Source organism: Phalaenopsis equestris, unplaced genomic scaffold (genome assembly GCF_001263595.1).
Source record: "Phalaenopsis equestris unplaced genomic scaffold, ASM126359v1 Scaffold000925, whole genome shotgun sequence".
NCBI classification, from domain to species: Eukaryota; Viridiplantae; Streptophyta; class Magnoliopsida; order Asparagales; family Orchidaceae; genus Phalaenopsis; species Phalaenopsis equestris.
In genome coordinates this window covers 39,122-62,778 of record NW_018165364.1, presented here as the reverse complement: position 1 = coordinate 62,778, position 23,657 = coordinate 39,122, and the positions used below count along the sequence as shown (strand labels likewise).

Here is a 23,657-nt window from a genome sequence, read left to right as displayed (position 1 = left end):
ACCCCCCCCCCCCCCCGTAATGATTGAATTAAGCTTGTCATTTAAACCTTTAAACCTTTAGATTTTAGGATTGCTACTTGGTCGAGGAGTCTGGAGCTAACTCTATGGGCAATCTTCTACAACACTAATCTACAATAGCACGAGGATCTACAACAGCACATCTTTCCTTGGAATTAAACAACAAGCCATATGACATTGAGGTTGTCCGCCTAGTGCGACATAAAACCTCAACTCATCCTTAAGCCTTCGCACAATCATGTTGTGCAATTTAAGCGCTGACTCTTTTAGGAATCTGAGGTCGTCCTTCAGTATTACATAATTTCTTCATGACATAAAACCTCATATCTTCAGGTTATTTGTATGATTATGTCATACAAATGTAAGCCCTAACTAATAAATTTGGCATGATGAAATATTCAATAGTTTCTTCCTCGAAATTTGAGCCAAACCATAGGGTAGCTTGGGAAGTCATTGAGGTTCTCCTCAGGATCTGTGAAAACCCCTATTTTCTCTTCCTTTGGATTCTATAATCAATGTTCCAAATTTGAGTCTTTCTCATTTGACACTCATTGGTCTGATCTTTGAAAAATACCATCATTTGAAATTCTTAAAAATAATATTTTCTAATTTAAATTGAGAATTTTCTTAAGTGACATCGATCATTTGAGTTGTAATTGACTATATGGGCTTACTTCTATGGTAGCTTTAAGAACCCAGGTAATATAAACACTACCCAATTATTTATATTAGATAGGGGAATTTGTCGGTCAACATAAAAAATAGTTTTTCGCAAACTAAAACGGATATCATAAATTCTGTAGTTTATTTAATTGAGCCTCACTATCAAGTAATGTGTCTATTCCTCATGATAGGTGCATTACTTGTGATGTTGTGCTCGGTTAATTTAAACTATTGAATATATGAGATCAGTTCAATCTCGTATTTTTCAAAATTAAAATACTATTGTTTTCTAAAATCAAATTTATATATATTAAATTAAATCTAAATTACTCCCAATAAATAAAAATAATAATAACGACCAACAGTACTCGAATGAACAATATTTCTCCCCGAAACATGTGATTTTGTAGTCTTAACTTATGAGTATATAAATTTTGTGTCATTCTAGTTCTAAATAATTCATATGTAAGTAAACTTATATCACACACTTTTTGCATGACAATTTTTTTTTCAAAAAAATCTTTTTGAATGAAAAAAAAAAAATTTTCAGTGAGATTACTAGTGAACCTTAAATATAAAGAATATAGAATAAGTAGGTTCAAGTTAAATTGTTATGAATATAAATTATAGCCACACATATCAAAACACTAAAAACGAGGAACTGAACATCAAACCTTAATATAACTAAATTTTCTGATAACAATCGACGCCCTAGAAAAATTGAAACTAAAAACTTTTGAAGATCTTCGACTTGTCACCATAAGTGAAAACATAGGAATCAAATAAATCACCTGCTTAAATAGTGAACCCCTGAAAAAAATTGAAATCGATCAACTCTAATTTTTCATAACCACCATTGATGATAACTCCGAACTGTGAACCCTAGGTTAGCCAACGTAGACAAAGACTCTGGTCTACACGCATCCCAAAATAATTCAGTTTAGAATTAGTACCTAATATATGAAATAAGAGACTAGTACCTATAAAATAAATGACATATCACATTGGACAATATTAAAGTTATCATGAACCATTTAATAATAGGACATTCTACCTTTAAGTCATTTGTTATAAAAACACGGAAGACCTGTTGTTTTATTGATTAATAGTCTAAGAGTATTAATACACTCGGGACGATGGAAAATCATAGGCATCTTGGCCGAGGGTATTATTCCCAAAATTTAGATTTATACATCCATAAACTCCTATTTGGAGTCATATTAGCTTAGAGATTTACCTCCATCTAGAAATCTCCTACTCTTTCCTACCCCTAGTTTAGGATTCAATCTCAAACTCAACTCAATTCATCCTTAATTCAACCCAATTCAAATCAGCCCAAGTCTATCCAAACCCAATTCAACTGAATTTTAAAATTAATTCCAACATTGTACCTCAAGCCTAAATTTCAAATTCAAGCTCAATACTATTACTTATTTTCAATAGTTGGGCTCAAACCCTTATGAATAAAAAGGTTTTAAAACTCAACACAAATTTAATGAAAATTTAACAAACTATAAACTGAAATAAATATCATAATAAATTTATCAAACTTTAATGAACTTCAATAAATCAAATTTAATTAATCTTCAATAAAAATCTTAATAAACTTTAATAAATTTGAACAAATTAACGAATTTAAAATGAACCTTAATAAGCTTAAATGGGCTTAAATAAACTTTAAAAGGCCTTAAAAAACCATTTAAAAGTTTTAAACCAACCTTTAACAAAACTAAAGTAACTTTAACAAGCACTTTAAAATTGAACTCAACAAACATTCATAAATCTTAATTAATTTCAACAAGTAATTAAAATTTTAAAATTTTAAAATAAAATTTAATAATTTTCAAGCCAACTATAAAAAAAATTAACTTAAAACAACCCTAATAATATTAACAAATTAATTTCAAAAGAATTAAATTTTCCAATAAATCAATTTTCACAATTTAACAACCAATTTAAAACAAAAACTAAACTTTGACTTGAACCAAACTTTTAAAATGAAATAAATTTAACAAACTCGAGTTACTCAACTCGAGAAACCAATCTTAATCTAAATCAATCCTGTTTTCGAAGCCCTCAAACTTTATCATCCCACATGCATTTAGTGATAATTAAGAAAGATATAAACATAGCTTTAATCAAGAATGTTCATAAGAGCAATTTTTTAGATATAATTAACTATAAGAGAACCCCCTCATAGGAGTATTACACCTCATAATAAAATAGATCTTATCTTATACTAGTAAGATGAGGGAAAAATCAAGATTCCGTAGATCCATATGACAGATTTGATTATTCAAGTGATTAAACCCATTCTAAGATAATATTTCTACCCTTCAAAATAGTATATTATTATTTGAATGTCTTATATTAAAGAAATCTTTTCATATTTATGATTGCTATAAAAAAATAAAAAAAACTCAACAATAATGTATATGTTAGGCGACTCATAAATAGTAAGATGTACATGTACGTCGTCTCTTTGACACTGAGTCTTACTTCAGCCGTTTGGCAATCCCAAGGACTATCAACTGAGCAAACTCAATCGAACAGCCTAAGGAGTTCGTCTTGACCACTGGGAATGTAACAAATGGCATTTTGGAACTTGAAGAAGTTGAATAGGTGAATCACTTTGACGGATCAATCAACAAGACCGACAAGGCAATTAGTAAAGTAAATCCATGTGGTAGTTATACAAGGTTAGCTAAATAGAGAGTTGTGGGTCGCTCCTGGCAATAAATAATGGACCAAGCGATTATTTACAGATCTATTAGCCATAGAACATGTCGGGAGGGCCCACCTATTTATTCAAATACAATTTTACTTTTAAAAAACAAATCAGAAGTGTTAGATATATAAATACATTATATCAGAATTGTGGCATGCATTCAAATGCCCCTAATTATTAAAGAATGATGATCTTCTAAACTCAAACCCAATATCAAAATGCAACGGTTATGACCAAGCCAAAAATTCATTCAAATACAAAACAAAATTTGTGATGGTAACAAAATGTGAAAACTACAGGCCAGACACTTACAACAAACCAGTCTATTTCTAATCTGGAGTTTAAACAGGTACATAATTCATTAATATTAATCAGGATCAACAAAACGGTCATTTAAATTTCTCATATTTTCACATACAAAATGGTGTGACGGTAAAACTAGAAATTAAATTCTATTTCTAATCTGGAGCTTAAACAGGTACATAATTCATGAATATTAATCAGGATCAACGAAACGGTCATTTAAATTTCTCATATTTTCAAATACAAAATGGTGTGACGGTAAAACTAGAAATTAAAAAAAAAGGTTCACCGATGAAGTTATCCCCTATGATGGCGATTTCCTCCAAAAAAAAAAAAATGGGGGAAAAATAAAAGTTTTAAAAATGGAAATGCAGACTTGGAATAGACTTCGGATGACACAAAAATATGACGTAATATATGCAAATTAGAGCTCCTAACAAATCAGTATAATACTTCTTTACAGCATAACTAGCAATTAATGGAGAGCATGTGCTTAAAGTGCTGCGCGGTAACTGGTAAGACTTTATGACAAAGTTTCTGCTGAACATGAGTGAGCAACTCAATATATTATAGATGTGAGTGGTGGAATTATAGAAGCAATAAAATAAAATATAATCCACTCGTTGAAGAAGATTTTCGTAACATTGAATTTTTTCTTCTTCTTTTCTGACAGGATGCACAATGCCAGCAGCAAAACCAAAGTTTGATTAACTTCTCGCTGTTCTTGGTTTCGGCGAGGACCCTTCATCACTCGGAAAGATATCCGAGAATGAGAAAGCATGGAAAGGTGGACCTGCAACCGTGAAAAAGTATTAGAAAATTGCACCAAGTAGTTCATCACTGTTAAGCTACGAATTGCATAGTGTTTTCCATCTTTGGCATGACATCCCAGCGATATTCCTTCTATATTAGACCATTTGAATATTTGAGGTCTAAATCCTATCACTCCTACCGAAATTTTAATTGCTTCGTTACTTTCATTAATCACCAAAATTTATTTACTTACAATGCCACTTTCTAATTTTCTATCTATATTTTGAGGTTTTTATGAGGAATTAAAATTCATTTTTTCAATTGGATTAAGGGTTTATTTAAAGTGATTTATTCAAAACTTCGTTTGCTAAACAGTTGTCATAATCCTACTTGGCTAAAGTTTTTTGTTGCAGTTTAAAGAAAATCTATGGTGAGAAACAATTTTTTATAACTAGACGTACTAAAATATGATAGTTTTTAAGAAAATGTGCCTGATTTTTTAAAAAGAAGAAAAAGATTATTATACTCATAGCATTTTTCAAAAATCTACTTCCCACACAACAAATAAAGCTTTTCTTAGAAAATGCAGCCATCCCAACCGGACCCAAAGGCTCTTTGTGCTGATAATGTTTTAGAATCTATGTGGTCAAATTAGAGCATTCTGTATTGATAACGGAATCATTCATCATACCTAATACCCCAAAATTTGTTAACATAATAAGATCGTTAAAAACAAACATCATAATTTATTTGAAATAACCCACATAATAATCTTCATTCATGAATCAAGGTGTCTATTGTATTGACTATCTATAATCTTGCTAATTGGCTCCCTATAGCAGTAATTAGTTATTTCACCCCCTCCATCTTGTATCCAAAGCAGTTCTGCACTCTAACCCATAAAGTTTTTAGCTCATGTTGGTACATTCCTTTCTTGCTAGTGGCAAGTTCTCTTCTAAAGCCTTTCAAATCATCTTTCTAGTCTACTTGATTTGCAAGAAAAACAATTATTATCTTGAACCTGCCACTCTCTATTTTTAAAACGCTACAAATGACATCCTTCATCAATTCACTTCCTACTGCATGCCCCTTGGCTCCTCTCCTGCCTATTTCTCTTCCTCCTGAGCACTTAAACCTATTTCTCCTAGTAGATTCTAAAAAACGCTTATGAGCTTATTCTTCCATTAATTTCCATCTTCTGGAATTTCAGGATTTGATGGTTAAGCAACATGGAATTTTAAAGGCAAACTAGGGTACCATTCCAAAGATTCCCAGTGTTAAAAATTATACAACAACAACAATAACAAAGCCTTAATCTATTCCAAAGATTCCCAGTGTTAGAACTTATACAACAACCACAACAACAAAGCCTTAGTCGGCTACATGAATCATTTTTCTCCATTGCATTCTATTTAGTGTCATATTTTCATTTAGTTCCAATAAATTAAAGAACATTTTTTATACAATAAGCCCAAGTCTTCTTTAGTCTGCCTCTGTCTTTCTTAACATAAGTCGAATCTAAAACATCTACTCTCCTAATCGGATAATTAGATGGTCGATGTTTAATGTGACCAATCCATCTAAGACGACTTGCTCTTCACAATTAATAAAAAATAGCCAAAAAATTATATTCTACAAAATAATCTGGTTCTCTGGAATCTACATCTTCTAATACTAAGAAGCAAATGTTAATAACTTTAAAGCTCGGAATTTACAAAGAAAAAAATAATAAAGGTAAAAAAGGTAAATGTACCTTTTTGTTCAGCAAGAATATAAAATGGAACAGGAGAAACCATCTTATAAACCCCTTCACTCCAATTAACAGTGCCAGGCCTCTGAGTTTTCCCTGTTGAAGGCCCCAAAATGGATAAACATATTGCAGGTTCATTCAATAATCCCAAATAGTCAGAAGCACGTTGTGAAACTCTCCTATCTGTTCCACGAGACCGTGCAACCTAGCATCATAAAATTTCAGAATCGCTAGAATGCAATCATTTCCAAACATAATATTTTGGGGCATTTACATACCTAGCACACAATTCTTATGTACTTACATAAAGACATATCTCACACCTAAAATTTCATATTTACACACTCAAATCCTTAATATCACATCAAGATTAGTACTCTTACCACTTTTAAAAGTAAAATATATATTTCATTTATAAATGTAAACTAAAAAAACATTTTGTATAGTACTCTTACCACTTTTATATTTTCATTTATAAATGTAAACTAAAAAAACATTTTGTATGTAAATATAAATGTTTAAGCGTGAGACGTGTCAAAACATAAGAATTGTGTGCCCCCTAAATAAATTTCCTAATATTTAAGTACCAAAAATCATAGGATACTAATTATAAAAATACTTTTGCAAGAGCTACTTGAGTCCGTGGAAGCAATTCCGTATGACAAGTTGCAAGCTTTGCAATTGCTGTTATGACGAAGCTTAGAAGCCTAACTTGCGAAGATCTTCTTGAAATTGTCCCGTTTGATTCAAAGCCCGTTTCCTGGCTTAAGCCCAGGCGGCTGTAACATGAAAGATGAAGAAGAGAGAAATTTATCTTCACACCAAACAACACCAAAGTTCAAGTTTGATTCTTTTCATTATTAATACCAACCTGCTAGAAAGATTTTCATATAAAAGTAACTCTAAGCTCTCAAAGAGCTCTCGAGCGACATCCATGTATAAAGCTCCACCAGCTCCATGCTCCCCAATTGCCCAACATAAATTTAAAGCCAACTCTGTCTGCGTAAAATATCAAGTCAAAACAGTGAAAATTAACATGACAAAATAGGAAGGTAATGAGAATAAAAATGAGTAAATGCATAAGATCAGCCTCAACTGTGGAGCTTAAATTCCTTGGGAATGGGGGAGATAGGATCTTTTCTTGCCTTTATAGGATTATCGTAGGCTTCACCTAATCTGTCAACAATAGGCTTCTGCAAGAAAATAAGTAATATATATATATATACGTATATATATTAATAAAAAAAATTGCAAATAAAAAGCAAATCAAACAAGCAGAGCAAACATTGTTTATGCGATAATTGTTTCAATTCAGAAATTTTCACTAAAAAAAAAATACTATATTCTATTGAAAATGAAGTAGAAGAATCTTTCTTTGAAAACTGCTGCAAATCATCAGTGCCGCATAATGCCATCAAAGAATAATATTAACCATCAAGAACAAGAAGGGTGAATAATTTTATGCAGCAAGCAGTGGTGAACAAATAATTTACCTAATAGTTTAGGTGAGTGATATAAATAAGAAATTTAACATGAATGTGGAGAAACATGAATGGATAAAATTAGACAATTTTACTTCTATAAGACAATGGGAGTAGTGCAGATAGCGCTTATTAAAGTTACAACAACAACAACAACAACAACCTCCTCCATGGTAGACGGCGCTTATTAAAGTTACAACAACAACAACAACAACCTCCTCCATGGTAGAAGACCCACCTAATATAAATCCAAACTGATTATGAGAAATCTTTGTATTATGTCTTAACCTATGTTCAATAACCCTCTCTCACAAGTTTGGAGTATGACGCATCAACTTAATTCCTCTATAATTTGCACACTCTTGTGCATCCCCTTTATTCTTAAAAATGGGGACCAAAATACTCTTCCTCCACTCCTCACATTGAAGTTAAAATAATAAAAAATAAAATATTTGGTTAGGGCATGTAGAGTGGAGGCAGAAAATATTTCATAAGGGCTAAAAAAATAGTGAAGTGCAAAGAATAAAAAGAAAAATGAATAGATTAAGAGGTATTATGGGTAAAAGTTGACAACAAAAGAGTTGAGAAAAATAAATTAGTTGTGGCATTAAAATAAGCATCAATGAGAAAGAGTTCATAAAGCTAAGAACAAATAGTTGGGATAAGAATAGTGACTATAATGATGATATTTGTGTTTTTTTTTAGCTTTCTATGGAAAAATCCCCAATTAAATCATAATAAAACATAACAGAGAAATGTTAAACTGTTCATTTCACCCGATTCTAACAGCAGAACTACTTTAATATGAAAACAAATGCATGGAACTAAGTCCTTTTATTTACAGTTTTTAGATGTATTACCTTCAAAAGCGCAATAAAATGAGGAGATCCCTGGAAAGCAGCTAAAATGAAATCTGAAAGCCTCTTCCTTACCTATAACGAAATACATACCAAAGGAAAATACTAAAATCATAGTATTTTAATTGAAAAGCAAAGCCTTTTGATGTTAAATCAAGTCAATAAAATCACAGATGATCAGTGTTATTGATATGATTCCAACTTATAAAACATAGGTTCAATAAAATTTAGAAAAAAAAGAAAATTAAACATAGGTGGAGAAAAAACACTTGACATACTACAGTTTAATATCATTGACAGTTTGGAATTCAAATATTTATGCATTATGATGATCTAATATAAATTTCTTAAATGAATAAAGAGGTGTTGCCCTACATCTCATCCTTAAGGGAAGGAACAAGCAAAGCTAAAACTTTAAATCCCAACATACAAATTACATCTAAACTTAACCAACCTCAAAAGTGAAAGTCTTGTCTGGAAAAATATTAGAATTTCTCGACATAATAATTGGAATCAACGCACACACCAATGCTGAAACACAAAAGATGAAACTTTTTAATAATATGCCAAAATGTAAATTTAGAATAAGATAGACAAAATAGATTGCATCCCATAGATGCATCTTAAAGCAAGGGACATACAATCGCTGATATCTCGTAACGCTACAGCAAAATACAGAGAAAGAAACTTTGGGGTCATATTAAGAGCTTGCTTTAGCCTAACAGACAGTGATGAATTTATAGCAGCCTGTAGGGCTGTGGTCATTCCGGGTGATGTCCAATGTCGTTCCTGAATCAAAACAAAATTAAAATAGGATCAAGTAATTTTCCTCAAAAGGGAAGCAAAATCATTACTCATCTGTTTCCCTGTAATGGTTAGTATTTTGATGGAACTCAAGACTAGATTAACTTGGTTAGATATATAGTTGCTTATTTATGATTATAGCTAAAAAGTTGCACCATTTTACAAAAGCTGATCAAAATCCTTGCTCCACAATACCATATCTATCAATATACCTAAAATCAGAACACAAAAAAGATTTCTTTTTTTTTTAAGTTGTATAGAAACATAAGCGAGAGATTGAAGATATAAACACTGTTACACTGGAAAGGACATACAACAAGCCCATCATTCTCATCCTTTAGAAGGTCAAGAAACACAGGATCAGCTACATCAATACTGTTGTTATCTTCAGATCCAGAATCACCAGAACGATCTCCAATAGTTGATCCAGTATAAGCTTCATCCATTAATGCAAGTAACATCTACAATATGAAGAAAGAAAAAATATTTCATGGCCACGGGTGGTTTTACCGTACAACATAGTACTATATAAACCTAAAAAAATAACCTCAGGAGCTGCACTTTTCTGGATAGAAGCGATGCTGCTTCCCAAAAGAGTTCCTGAGCCCCTTTCCACCTTTTCCAAGGCCACCACCAGTACTATTTTGTAGAAATGAAGAGTACGGAAAATAAAGAACAATTGTTCAGAAGAGCTACTTTCCATGAATATAAAATAATGTGGAGTAATTAGAGGAGAATTCTTTTTGACTTCGGTTCATTCATTTTTATTTTTACATCAGCTCGTGCAAATGAACATATGAGCAAAAGCGTCAACAGTTCAAATGAATTACAAAGGAGATACTTTTTTTTGACTTAGGTTCATTCAAATTAACATATTAGTAACAGCATGAGCGGATCAACTGAATAGGTTTAACGGTCAGAAATAGGAAGAAAACGCTTCCATGTATTACATTTTACAACCAAAAGAGGTGGTGCACAATAAATCATAGTTAACACAAAAAATCCCATGCATAGTCTAATAGTCACCAATACTCTAAAAGAAAAAGCTCAACTTTAATGCCTCTTTGAATAAACCATTATCCTATTCTTAGATTCCCAGATTGGCATGGATAGGGATGCAAATAAACTAACGCACTTGATGAAAGACTCAAACATTCAATCATTACTCATTCAAGTTAGTTCAAATTAAAAAATAAACAAGTTTAAACCTTTTTTTAAAAGCTTAAAGGTTAAATAAACCAAAGATAAGTATGATCCCACTAGTTTATTTACGTTCACAAGCAAACTAATTAGTTGTTTAACAAGAAACTTGTTATATGCTCCATGATGGTTAGGGTTATAAATGAACCAATGCACTCGATGAACAACTCGAACTCAGACTTAAATAATACTAGATTATGCTTGTTTAAATAAGCAAATAAACAAACTTTAACTTTATCTAAAAGCTTGTAGGTTAAACGAACTAAACATAAATATGATATAACTTATTTATTTATGTTCACGAACAAACTCATTTATTGTTCAACAAGTAACTTGTTAAATAATAAATGTTGAGTTTAATAATAACTCATGTTATATATAATATATTAATTAAATAAAATTCAATTAATTATAACTTATTTAAATAACAATATTATTATTAATATAACAATAATATTTTAGGATTAGCTATTAATTAATGAATATTGTAATTAATTTAATGCAATTTATTCTTATTTTTTAATTTAAGGAATTATTTTATTAATACTTAGATTATTATTTGACTGCAAGAAAGCTTACTTGCAACATATATATTTTCTTATTTAATTTGTGCAAAGTAATTATATTAATTTAAAATTTATCTTATTATTTATTTATATAGATTTAGAAAATTATTTGTTGAAAGGTTTATATAAAAACATAAACACTCATTCAATTTTTTAGCTTGTTTATTAACTGGTTTAAATATTGTCAATTGACATAAAAAAATCAAGTTAAATTAGTAAAAAAATAATCAAGTTAACCATGAGCATATCGCAACCTGGCTTGAGAGGCTTGGAATTTTCCAAGACGGGAACAAACGGTCTAACAATGAAAATTAAATTTTTTTCCTTCATTTTTGATAACTAACATTTAATCGTCCCAAAATAAATGAGCTATTACTGAAAAAATAGTTAATGCAATTAAATTTACCTTAATTCAGGTTGTCTGCATTTTCTATAAAAAATTTTCTTCTATTAATCATCTTTACTTTAAAATTTTAAAATGAAAATATTAATTTTGATTAAAATAAGCTAACAAGCCAATAAATACTCATACTCATAAAATACAGTAATAAAAGAAAAAACAACAATATATATGTAAGTTAAATTTTTAATAAATCAGTATAAAAGCACTTAATAATTTATATTTATGAATATGATCGATCAAAATATTTCAAATATTTATTATGTCATACTATATCATTTTATATACAATCATCATAGGAGCGCTATCTAAAATTGTACCAATTAAGGTACATAATATTAATATGATTTTTCAATTACGTGCATGGGTAACTTAACATTCCCCAACTATTACCATAAAGGAGTGAACTTCATCATAGTCAACCATGAACAAACAGACAATAATAAACAATATCTAATAATGATCGATTCATGACAGACATACAATAATAAACAATATCTAATAATGATCGATTCATTCTCATTTAAATAACAGTCAATATATTTGTATAATATTCAATATTTATGATAATTTAAATAATATTGAAGACACTTACCTTTCCTCCAATATGAATAAAAATTCAATAGTATCATAAATCATAAGTATGCAGTGATACAAATATAACTAGCAACATTAAATATATTTGATTTAGAATAAGCAAAAATATTACTCTATCATAAGAACATGCATACTCCCATCGCTTTGTAAATATTTCTAAATAAATTGTTATGCTTATCTTCTCAAAACTCAATCCTACAGATCAAACCCATGTTTACTCATAAGACAAATGAATTTACATATAATTTATAATTATTTATCATAACAATAAAGTATTATTATTAGTAAAATAAAAAAACACATTATCATATTATTTTAGTCATTAAATCTAGCATTAATTCATAGATATAAATTTCAGTTAATGATGCATGCAACCATTATATGTTTATATTTCTCTTACAAAAATTCTTCAATTACTGTTTCCTCGATCAATCGTTCCATTCCAAGCCCTTGAAATATTCTTAAAATTAAAATTATCCTTGAATTAAGCTTTATATTTCTCTTACAAAAATTCTTCAATTACTCTTTCCTCGATCAATCGTTCCATTCCAAGCCCTTAAAATATTCTTAAAATTAAAATTATCCTTGAATTAAGTATTTAATGAACACAAATTAGATGCATAATTGAAATTTACCTCAATTCTTCTTATTGCAAAGATTATTACAAAGTCAACAATTTCTTAGGTTGCTTCATTCGGTGTGTGTCTGTGTGAATTAAATTGTGCTAAATTTCTAAAATATTGAATAAAATCAAACATTTTATCCAATAAAATTTAATATAAATAAACTCTAATCATACCTCTTTATCCTCTCATTCACTGTTAATTCTTTTTCCTGCTTTATGATTTTGATTAACAAAAGAAAATCTATATTAATGTTTTAAATGTAAATTAATTAATATAAATAAAAATCTAAGAAACCTTGGTTTGTAATTTACCTTTTTTTCCACTATTCAGTTGCACTTCTCGACGCAAACCAATTGCATGCTACTTCCTCCCTTTCCTGCATGAGGTGAATCTTATCTTCTCCCTACTCGTCATGTAGAACAAAGTCACATGCGAGTGCCCTTCTCGCACATGACTTACCCCCTCGATTCTTCTCCCAAGCTTCGTTCTTCACAGAAGAACCTACTGCTGCCACGACTACTCAACCTCCCTTCTCTTCCCTATAATGTTGTCGGACTCTTCACGCAAACACCCACACACAACATTGGATCATCTTGAACCTCATCTTCCTCCAAATGGTGTTAAATCTCCGGCAATAGGAATAAGCGATCTCTCCTTTGATTAGTGCATGGGATTTTTCGAGGAGGTTTTATGGCGCTCATTCGAATCTGCGATCCACAAGATAGAGAAAATGCTTGGTTTCCTTGCTCTTTTTCCTCACGGCTTCTCATACTCCATTTTCAATCGTTGACTTTCTCTTCCTCTCTTGCAATGTTTCTTAGTTCTATGTTTTCGTCGTTTCTTTCAAATAAGAAGAAACAAGAGGATAATTCTTTGTTATGATTTCTTGCAAGCGTCACTTCTCCTTCGAACAATACAAACTATTTTCAATGATTACAATCTCTCATCCTTAAAAAAATTTCATCATCAAAATTTAAAAATCTTTCTCAAGCCTCAAATCATTGCAGAAGACACATGAACTATCCAGAAATTTTCAGTTGAAAGTTTATATTCTATTCATTAAGATGGAAAGTGGATTGAACAAAACAAATGTCTAGTACAATATACCTCAACTAAAATAAAATACATAATAAGAATAACAGTACAACACAGAAAATAATATAACTAAAACAATACACACATCTGAAGCAGCAAAACACTAGAATGATACCTCTAGAACAAGCAATAAAATATCACTCATCAAACCCTATTAGCATTTATAACAGTCGATTCTTCAGGCTCACTATGAGTAAGTGCATAAACTCGAGATCAGACAAACTGTCGTGGTTGACCTTGAACTGGAACTGTAGTTATTGACTATATCCTTCTTTGCCCACTTGCCATCCTCTACAAAGACGCTCCACTAGGGTTTTGTTCTTCTAAGAATTTATGGCCAAGTGATGGGCAACACCTACTTATGTGACCAGGTTGACTACACCAATAATATGTATGAGAGTCGATCAAACATTCACCTTTTTGTTGTTTTCACAATTGGCACACGTGACTACAATACTGCAAGTAGTGTCACTAATAAATTCACTTTAAGTTAAGTTGGGTGGGCATCTTTCCATTGATCCCACAGATTGATCCACACGCTCTCTGTCATCATACTCTTCTTCTTATGAATCTTCTTATGCTTTAAAGTAAGCTAATAATCAATCCCTACTCGTCTAGACCTCTTCGCTAACATTGAATAATCGTCAATTCCCAATGGTACCAACAGTTGACTGATTAAATTCTTGAATTCCAAAAAAAACATGTAACACTTCTCTTCTGTAGTAGCTATCAACTGTGGTGCATAACTCAATAGTGCAGTGAACTTTTCTTCACATTGCATAATTGTCTTTTCTTCTTGCATCAGCTTAAATAACTTGTCATGCATCTGTCTTTAAGCGAATAGGGGTAAAAAACACTCCCTGAAAAGCTACACAAAATCCTCACAATTTACCACAATGTTTGCTATGAACCTTAGCCTGTCCTAACATTGCCTATGCAACCACCTTTTGGTTTCTCCATCCAGCATAAATATAGCTAACAATACTCTTCTTTCATATGGACACGCCATGCTTTCTATATTTTATCTATTAGCATCAGTTAAATCTCTGCTTTAATATAATATATCAGTTCTCTTGAAAAAAAAAATGGAGCCTGTCCTAACATTGCCTATGCAACCACCTTTTGGTTTCTCCATCCAGCATAAATATAGCTAACAATACTCTTCTTTCATATGGACACGCCATGCTTTCTATATTTTATCTATTAGCATCAGTTAAATCTCTGCTTTAATATAATATATCAGTTCTCTTGAAAAAAAAAATGGACTAATTACTTGAAATATAATTAAATATTTATATCCACAACAATTATATCTCTTCCATTAGGCCACGATCGAGACTCCTAAATCAGCTATGTCCTCGGAGTCATCATCTGGGTCACGGCATTTATGTTCACGATTATAGCCGACAATAATTCCTCCTTTCTAACCACATTACCTTCTTTTATAGTCTCAAATGCATCCCTTTATCTGAATTAAAATAATTATTTAATTAGTGTTAACTTAAACGCTCAATTTTCTTATTATTAATTTTCTTTTAATTATCTTAATGGATCTTTCATCAAGATTGCATTAATTAATTCCAATCCTTGTCTCTGGCTTGGAATTTTATAATGCAATATTAGACGGTCGGGTAGCAAAAATTAAAATTTTCAATTTTCATTTTCTGACTAACATTTAATCATCCCAAAACAAATGAAAGAGTCATTACTGAAAAGAAAATAGTTAATGGAGTTAAATTTACCATAATTATGGTTGTATGTGTAATCTATAAACATTTCATTTTCTATTGCTTGTCTTTACTTTGCAATTTTAACCTGAAAATATTAATTTAGAATAAAATGAGCTAACAAGTGAGTGAATACTTAGACTACTAAACTACGGTAATATAAAAAAAAATATGAATGTCAGCTAAATTTTTAATAAATCAATATAAAAGAACATTTTACAATTTATATTTATAAATATAATCAATCAAAATATTATAAAACATTTATTATGTTATATTATAATGTTTTCATATCTATATCATTTTATATACAACGGTTACATAAGCACCATCTAAAATTATGTCAATTAAAGCGCATCAAATATCAATGTTCATTTTTAATTAAGTGCACGAGTATCTTAGCATTCTCCTACTAGTACCATAAATATGTGAACTTCATCACAACAATCATGCTTATGTAAGCATACTATAACAATCACCATTTAATAATGATCATTTCATTCTAATTTGCATAACAATTAATATACTTGTGTAATATCCAATATATATGATAATTTAAATAATGATGAGTACACTAATAGGATTCAAGACAGATTTTCCACAGAAGTTAGGACATAACATTTTATTGTAAGAACATCAAACACTCAAAATGAATATATAGATAAGCACCTACAATATGAGAGTAAGCGATCTCTCCCAATGCTTATAATTTGAGAGATAGGAAATCTCGTCCAAACACTAAACCTAAGGACTGACAACAACAATCTTATGCATAACAATAACCCGAAACATATTAACTCTATTTATACTAAACTATAATAAATAACAAAAGACTACCGTAGGCAAATAAAAGACAAATTTGCCCTTAGATGACGATCAAACATTTCTCCCCTCCCAGAAAGACACCTTATCAAGGTGAAAAAAATGATGTTCCTCCACCACAGCTTCCTTTGTTTCTTCGTCCCCTGCTTCCTCGTCATAGAATATCAGAACCTGTAATCTTTGATTTTTATAATGATGCCCTAAGGTAAACTTCTCATCACACTGAAAACATAATCTCTAGGCTCGCTTCTTCTAATCTATCTTTGTAAGGAGCTTGAATGTCACCCCCGGTTGTGGCTCATGATTAGTCCAGTGAAGCCTCCCTTAGAACTTTCACTATTTCAGCTTTTGGTGTCGTCAAGTTGTCGCACTTTGATATGGCACTCCACCAGTATTGCTCCTAATGGCCAATTCTCTTCAATCAACTGTGTTAAATTCATTGTTTTTCTAAAGTCTCACAGTCTCAGCTGACAATGTTGCACTTTTGTCGGGCTATAAACCCTTCATGAAGCTCCCCTCCAATACTGCTTCAGAAATTCCCCTTAGTCATCCCAGCAATAGCTTGAACATCTTCTATTCTTCATAACTATCCCTTCTTGAGACAATGCAAAGAATTACTCGTGTAAGTCTCCTTTTCGAATGGCTCGAAAATATTCCAACAATCCTTTGAATTTATCCCAAGTTCTGACTGGTTGACATTGTTCTCTCCATTGGCACCACACTAGAGCCTTCCCTTCGGAACACAGGGTCACCGCCATAAATTTTTCTTCCTCTGTTAACTCATTAATAGCAAAGTATCTCTCCAAGAAATAGACCCAACAATAAGTTGCTTCCTTCAAAGATCGACATCTTCAGCTTCGCTATGCTTGAGTCTCCTCCCCAATTCTTTGACCGAAGTTTAGTGATACCGGAGTTAACCCAAACCAAAAAGAAATACAAATATTATGGTTGGAATTCAAATAGGTTATGAAGGACACTCTTCAAAACAGGAAATAAATAATAAAAAACATAAAAGACACCGAAGAGCGACGGAGACGATAGTGGATGGCGGCTGGTCAGCAGGTAGGTATGCTGGTAGGGGGCATTGGTGATAGCAGGGTGGCAGGAAGGTGGGTTTAGCGTCAGTTGGAAGGAAGGAAAAGGATGAGGTGACTATCAGGAAAGTTGGGAAGGGTTGACAGCAGTCCGTCCGGGTGTAGGGTTGGGAAGGCTGTTGGAAATGGGAGAAGGGAGGTGGCAACAATAGGCGAGGGGAGTTGGGTTTGTGAATGACAGCAGAGGGGGAGGTTGGTCGGTTTGGTGGCTGTGAGGGGTAGGAAGTTTTTGTGAGGTGGATGGGTGAGATGTTGTAGTGGTTGTGAAAGGATCGGGATGAGTTTAGTGGTGGGAAAACATGGAGGACAAATGTTTAGCAGTAGATGGAGGGGAGCAACCGACATGGGGTTCATGGGAAGAGTGGTAGGACTAGAGGGTGGATGGCAGCAAGCAGTGGATGGAAAGTAGGAGAGGAATTGGGGTAAGATACACACAATCTCAAACGAGTTACAGTCAGAGCATCTTCGCGTCGTTGAATCGAGACCTTGAAGTCAAAGAGAGATGTCTGAGGCCATCCAAACAAAAATATCAACAAAAACTAAGCCCTAAAACCAAATAATAACATATTTACAATAACTAATATAACTTCGAGAAGGGGGGAGGGGGGGTAGCCCTCCAACCCTAATTAGGGTCAGCCCAACGGCCCTTTGTTGGACCTAAAGCCCGATTCAACCCTACCCGCCCCGCATTAGTCTCCCGGAGTTGAGAGATCTTCGACTTAATTTGTCAAAGCTACTGGTTCTTTGTCTGTAATCCTAGCAGCACCTGTCGGTTGTACCTTCTTCTAACGCATCTTAGGATTTTCCTCCACTTGCAAGCATACATCCACATCGATCCACTCTTCTAGGGGTCCACTACTGAACTGAACAAAGTCTGCATCTCTTGACTATGTTGCTAAATACTCCAAAAATAATCCACAATGGCTCAACCCAATCTGAAGTGAGGGTAGTGTGAACTCCCCGAATGGTAGTGGTCATGGTGGTAAAATATCAACTGTGATATCATGAAATGTTCTCTATCATGAATACCCAGTGTCTCGAGCTGGTATCTCAATCCTATCATCATTTGTCGTCATCAAAATTAGTCGCACTGATGTTGCTCTGCTGGCAAGAGCACCTGTGACTTGTGCTCCGCCGAAGGGAGGGCAATATGCTTCCCATTCTTGGTGGAGTTGGTGTTTTAAAATCCGTCGTATTGAGTCCTAAGATCAAATTGACACGGTCTCCCCAATATAAGATGGTAGACATCCATGGGAGACAATGAAAAACAGTTGATCATGCAACTGGATTCCGATCGATAACTCCACTAGGCACCTCCGGTCAATTTTGACCATCTTATCCTTCAGCCACGTCAGGGAATGCTACTGGGAATGCCTCTGAGTCATGACTCTTAATTTCTATACCATCTGTGTAAATGTCATGTTCTTATTGCTCCCTCCATCATTGATGGGAGTGCACACATTCGCGCTCAGTACAACAAGTGTAGAATATATTGTGACGAAGCTACAGCGAAGCCCTCATATCCTTGATCTGTATGATACGTCGAACCACGAGTGTCTATCCTTCATTTGGTGGAAGATGATACGCCTCACCCAGTTCCTTAACTGTCTGCTCGTCGCTAATCCCCTCCACTGTGCCCTGCTTGGTAAAAAAAAAAACATAACTCGACTAATCAGACAGTTGGAGGATGTGTCTAAATCCATGGCATCTGAAACATTTTCTGTCGGGGACTGTCGTAGGCGTGCTACTCTTCTCAGGCTTCTTCTCACTTGAGATGGCTTTATCCTTATCTGAACTAATTTTCTCAACTCCTGAGACAGGCTCCTGTTGATGTCTCCAATAATGGTTGGCTGATTGACTGGTGGTGGTTGTCTGCTCTGTTTTTGCTCCATCCACTTTCAATTTTATAGTCTACACATCTCCAAGTGACCAATAGGACTGCAACGTAACACATTGCTGATAGCGGGCTTAAGGCCTACCAGATAACGGGCTATCGTATGCTTTTGTGGCTTGGCCAACTCACACTACATCAGCAATTGATCAAACTGGGTCATGAACTCCACTCATAGATCTTGTTGTTGCTAGTGATAGAGCCTCATAAACATATCCTGACAGTAGTGGGGTGGCAGATAATTCCTCTATTTCTCCTTCTTAATCTTCTCCCACTTAGTGATCTTGTGACTGCCCTTATCACTGCCTTCTTTCTTTCTCTGCCTCTAGGTTTTCCACCATGGCGAAACATTCTTCTTCAAATTGGTTGCTGGTTTTATCGGTTCATCCTTTGTCACATCTTTATACTCAAAGATTAGCTTGCCGGATTGCAGCCAATCGAGAAAATGTCTGAATCCATACCTCCATCGAACTTCCGTAGATCCACTTTAATGTTGAAATCTGTGTCCTCCAAATGTATTCTCCTCTCTTAGCCTTCTCTGGTAATGAACTCCATAGTATCAGGGCATGCATTCCTCATCACTGACATCTTTTATGTGGAACAGATTCAGATCCCCGTTTCTTTCTCCCCTTCGACTCTCCAGATCTCGATCTAGGGTAATCTCCCCCTAGGTCCAGTCATCCATCTTGGTCAACCTGTGCTGAAGGCGACAGATCTCCAATTTTATCTCATCTCGGATAGGGTTCAACATGTATTTTATTGGTGGTATGATTAAGGTTCGGGATTCATGATGAAAGGGGGTATATGAGACTAATTGACGGTGTAGGCAAAATAGTTTTGAGGTTGTTAATTTTCAACAAGATAAGATTAGGGCAAGGTCAAAATTCATCTATGGTTTGAAAAGAAAATGTTTTGTGGAGGGGTAAGAAAACCCTAGGAACTAGGGTTAGGCTAGTTTCGATATCAAATGATAATGAAGTTAACCTAATCCACAAATAAGTGCAAATATTTTTGTTGGAATTCAAATAGGTTAACAAACAATAACAAACATAAAAGACACATAAGGGCGACGGCGACGGGGGTGGGTGAAGGCAGGCCAGTAGGTATGTATGTTGGTAGAGGTGGTGGTGACAGCAAGGTGGCTGGAAAGTGGGTTTGGCAGCAATTAAAAGGCAAGAAAAGGTCTAGGTGACTGTCAGGGAAGCAAGGACGGGTTAGCAACAGCCCTAGAAGGGGTGGAGGGGCTAGTAAGGCGACGGGAAATGATGGAGGAAGGGAGGTGCCAGCAACAGGTGAGGGGGGGATTGGGTTTACAGTTGATAGCAGAGGGGAAGGTTGGTCGGTTTGGGGGCAGTGACGAGATAGGAGATTGTTGCGGGGTGGATGGGTGAGGTTGGGGGTTGTTGTAGTGGCTGTGGGAGGGTTGGGATAAGCTCAGCAGTAAGAAAATTGAGAGGTCAAGTGTTTAGTGGCAACTAGAGGGGAGGAAATTGCAGGGGGATCACGGGAAGGCTGGTAGGGCTACAATGTGGATGGTGGCAAGCAGGGGATGGGACATATTTAAGTAATTAAGGGAAGATAAACATCACCTCAGATGAGTTACAACTGGAACACCTTCTCGCTATCGAATACAACACCAAAAGGGAAAAGGGGATGCGGCTGTCCACACAAAAATCTCAACAAAACTAAATCTTAAAACCAAACAACAACATATTTAAAATAAACTAAGATAACTAGAAGGGGGGAGAAAGGTGGCGGCAACTTTCCAAACCTAATTAGGGCCAGCCAGTTCAGCCTCCTTAATGAACTGGCAGCTTCTTGCTGAACCCAAAGACTGGTTCAGCCCTAGCATCCCTAAGTCATTCAGTCTAGCCATAAAGCTGGGTTTGGGTTCCCTTTCTTGATCCATAATGGTTTCTCTTTTTTCAGAAGTCTTGCTCGCCCCATAATCGACTCACCCACCCTCATAAACTCTTGAATCTACTTCCACCCAAGAAATTGTTTCAACAAAAGGCAAGATGCAACCCACGGTCAAGATCCCACCCACTGTTGCTCGCTATTTAGGGTCGAACTCCTTCGAACTGGTATTTTCCAACTCCGAATCGCATATCGTCTCATTATGCCTGTTGACGCTTGTTCCAGTCATCTGGGCGTCATGTTATTCTTTCCAAGTGTTGTCGTTCAAGTACGCTTCTAATTCCTTCGCTCAATTCTGCAACAGACGGTGAAGGGTTTGCGTGGAACTCCGTAAGCTTTTTTATCATTTCTTCTAGGGCAGTAAACCTCCCATCCATGGCTGAGAAACATTCCTCTATTCCATATCTGATTTGACTAACCTCATCCGCCAATTTTTTCCTCCAAAGCATCCAACTTTTTTGCTGTCATTCAATCCCTTTTCATTGCTCAGCTATCTCAATCTCGAGAAACTCCGCACAAAGTTTATCACGTAGCTCTTGCATGCTGCATAGAATTCTGGACGCTGCGATTCTGGAATTCTTGTATGCGAGTTTGAAGTAGAAGTCGCACGGAACTCCAGAAACATTGATGGAATTCTTTTATCACGTCACACGGGACTCTGGACGCCGCAAACCCAAAATTCCTATACGGGGGTTCAAAGCAAATTTTTGTATGTAGCGTCAAACTCTGGAAAACATGAATTCTGTAGGCCGCAATCCCTTCAATATCAGGGTGTCTAAGCGTTGCGATCCCTTCACTCTAGCTTAAATCACGACTGCACCGAAAGGACGGAGCTGTAGGAGAAATAAGGAAGTTCTGATTCTTTGTGTCGCGATCCGATGGAAGTTTCGGTTCTTTGTAAGTCGTGATCCCGGTGTTTCCTTCTCAGTGAAGAAAAGAGAATTTCTGGATTTTTCTAAGCAACTGTTTCGCGAGGTGAGGTGACCGAATGCGTCGACTCGATCCTTTGCACGTCGAGATATTGTATTTTCGTCCCAGCTAACTCGATCGTGCCTATACAGCTAGGGCACATTATAGGGAGATAGGTGGGAGTTTCAGTTCTTTGTACGCCACATAAGGAGTTGTGCATCTGATCCCTTCGATGACAGAGACCTACAGATTGAGATCCCTCTGCAACCCTGTTGCGGCAATCCGCAATCGAAGTTGCTTCAGCTCATCTCGATCGATCCTTTTAACGAGCCAATTCTCAAAATCATTGAGCTCTGACACCACTTTGATAAGGTTTGAGATATTTTCCCACAGAAATAAGGGTAAATAATAGTTTACTGCAAAAACATCAAACAAACAAGACAAATACAAAAATAAGCACCTACAATTTAAAAAGTAGGCGATCTCTCCCAATTCCTACAATTTGAAATGTAGGAAAGCTCTCACAAACCCTAACCAAGATACAAGACTCAATCTCATGCATAACCCTAACCCTAAACATATTAGTCATATTTATATTAAACCAAAATAAATGGCCTATAAGTTAATAAAAGACAAATTTAATATTTATATTAAACCATAATAAATGGCCTATAAGTTAATAAAAGACAAATTTACCCTTAGGTGTCGATCTAACATACACATGTCATTCCTACAATGAGAAAAAAATTTAATAGAATCATAAATTATGAGGATGCAGTGATATAAGTATAACTAGTAAAATTAACAGTAAACATATTTAATCTATAATAAGCCAAAAATATTACTATAGCATAAGAATATGAGTACTCGTCTCTTTTTATAAATACTTCTTCTTAAACCTTAAGCTTGCCTCCTCAAAACTCAATCTTGCAGATCAAACCCAAATTTATTCGTAGGACAAATGAATTTAAATATAGTTTATAATTATTTGTCTTAATAACAATGTATTATCATTAGCAAAATAGAAATACACTATTGTATTATTTAATTCATTAAATGTGACCTTAATTCATATATTAAAACTTCTTTAATGATTCTTACAACCATTTAATCTTTAATTTTCTTTTATATAAATTTCTTTAATTACTCTTTCCTCAATCAATCGTTCCATTCCAATTTATTAAAATATTTCTTAAAATAAACATTATCTTAGAATTAAGTATTTAATCAACATAAATTAGATGCACAATTGAAATTTATCTTAATTCCTATTACTGCAAAGCCAACAAATCCTTTAGGATCCAACATTCATATATATACAAATTAAATTCTGCTAAATTTTTAAAATATTGAACAAAATCAAACATTGTATCTAATAAAATTTAATATAAATAAACTCGAACCATGACCTTTATACCCTCATTTGAGGTTTGTCAATTCTTCCTTGCTTTATGAT

At 33.8% G+C, this 23,657-nt stretch overlaps 1 protein-coding gene across 1 annotated transcript in view; it reads right to left on the bottom strand.

Moving 5' to 3' along the window:
- Positions 1-4,078: 4,078 nt before the first annotated feature.
- The window catches only part of LOC110032337 (AP-5 complex subunit zeta-1), a 34,890-nt gene continuing 15,311 nt past the window's right edge, over positions 4,079-23,657 (bottom strand). The window contains exons 7-16 of the mRNA XM_020735930.1: positions 9,905-9,996; positions 9,672-9,818; positions 9,195-9,342; positions 9,008-9,084; positions 8,557-8,628; positions 7,361-7,408; positions 7,087-7,214; positions 6,835-6,994; positions 6,219-6,420; positions 4,079-4,505 (exon numbers count right to left, since the gene is read on the bottom strand). Coding sequence (XP_020591589.1) covers positions 4,420-4,505; positions 6,219-6,420; positions 6,835-6,994; positions 7,087-7,214; positions 7,361-7,408; positions 8,557-8,628; positions 9,008-9,084; positions 9,195-9,342; positions 9,672-9,818; positions 9,905-9,996 — 1,160 coding nt within the window. The 3' untranslated portion in view covers positions 4,079-4,419. The remainder of the gene's footprint in view (positions 4,506-6,218; positions 6,421-6,834; positions 6,995-7,086; positions 7,215-7,360; positions 7,409-8,556; positions 8,629-9,007; positions 9,085-9,194; positions 9,343-9,671; positions 9,819-9,904; positions 9,997-23,657) is intronic.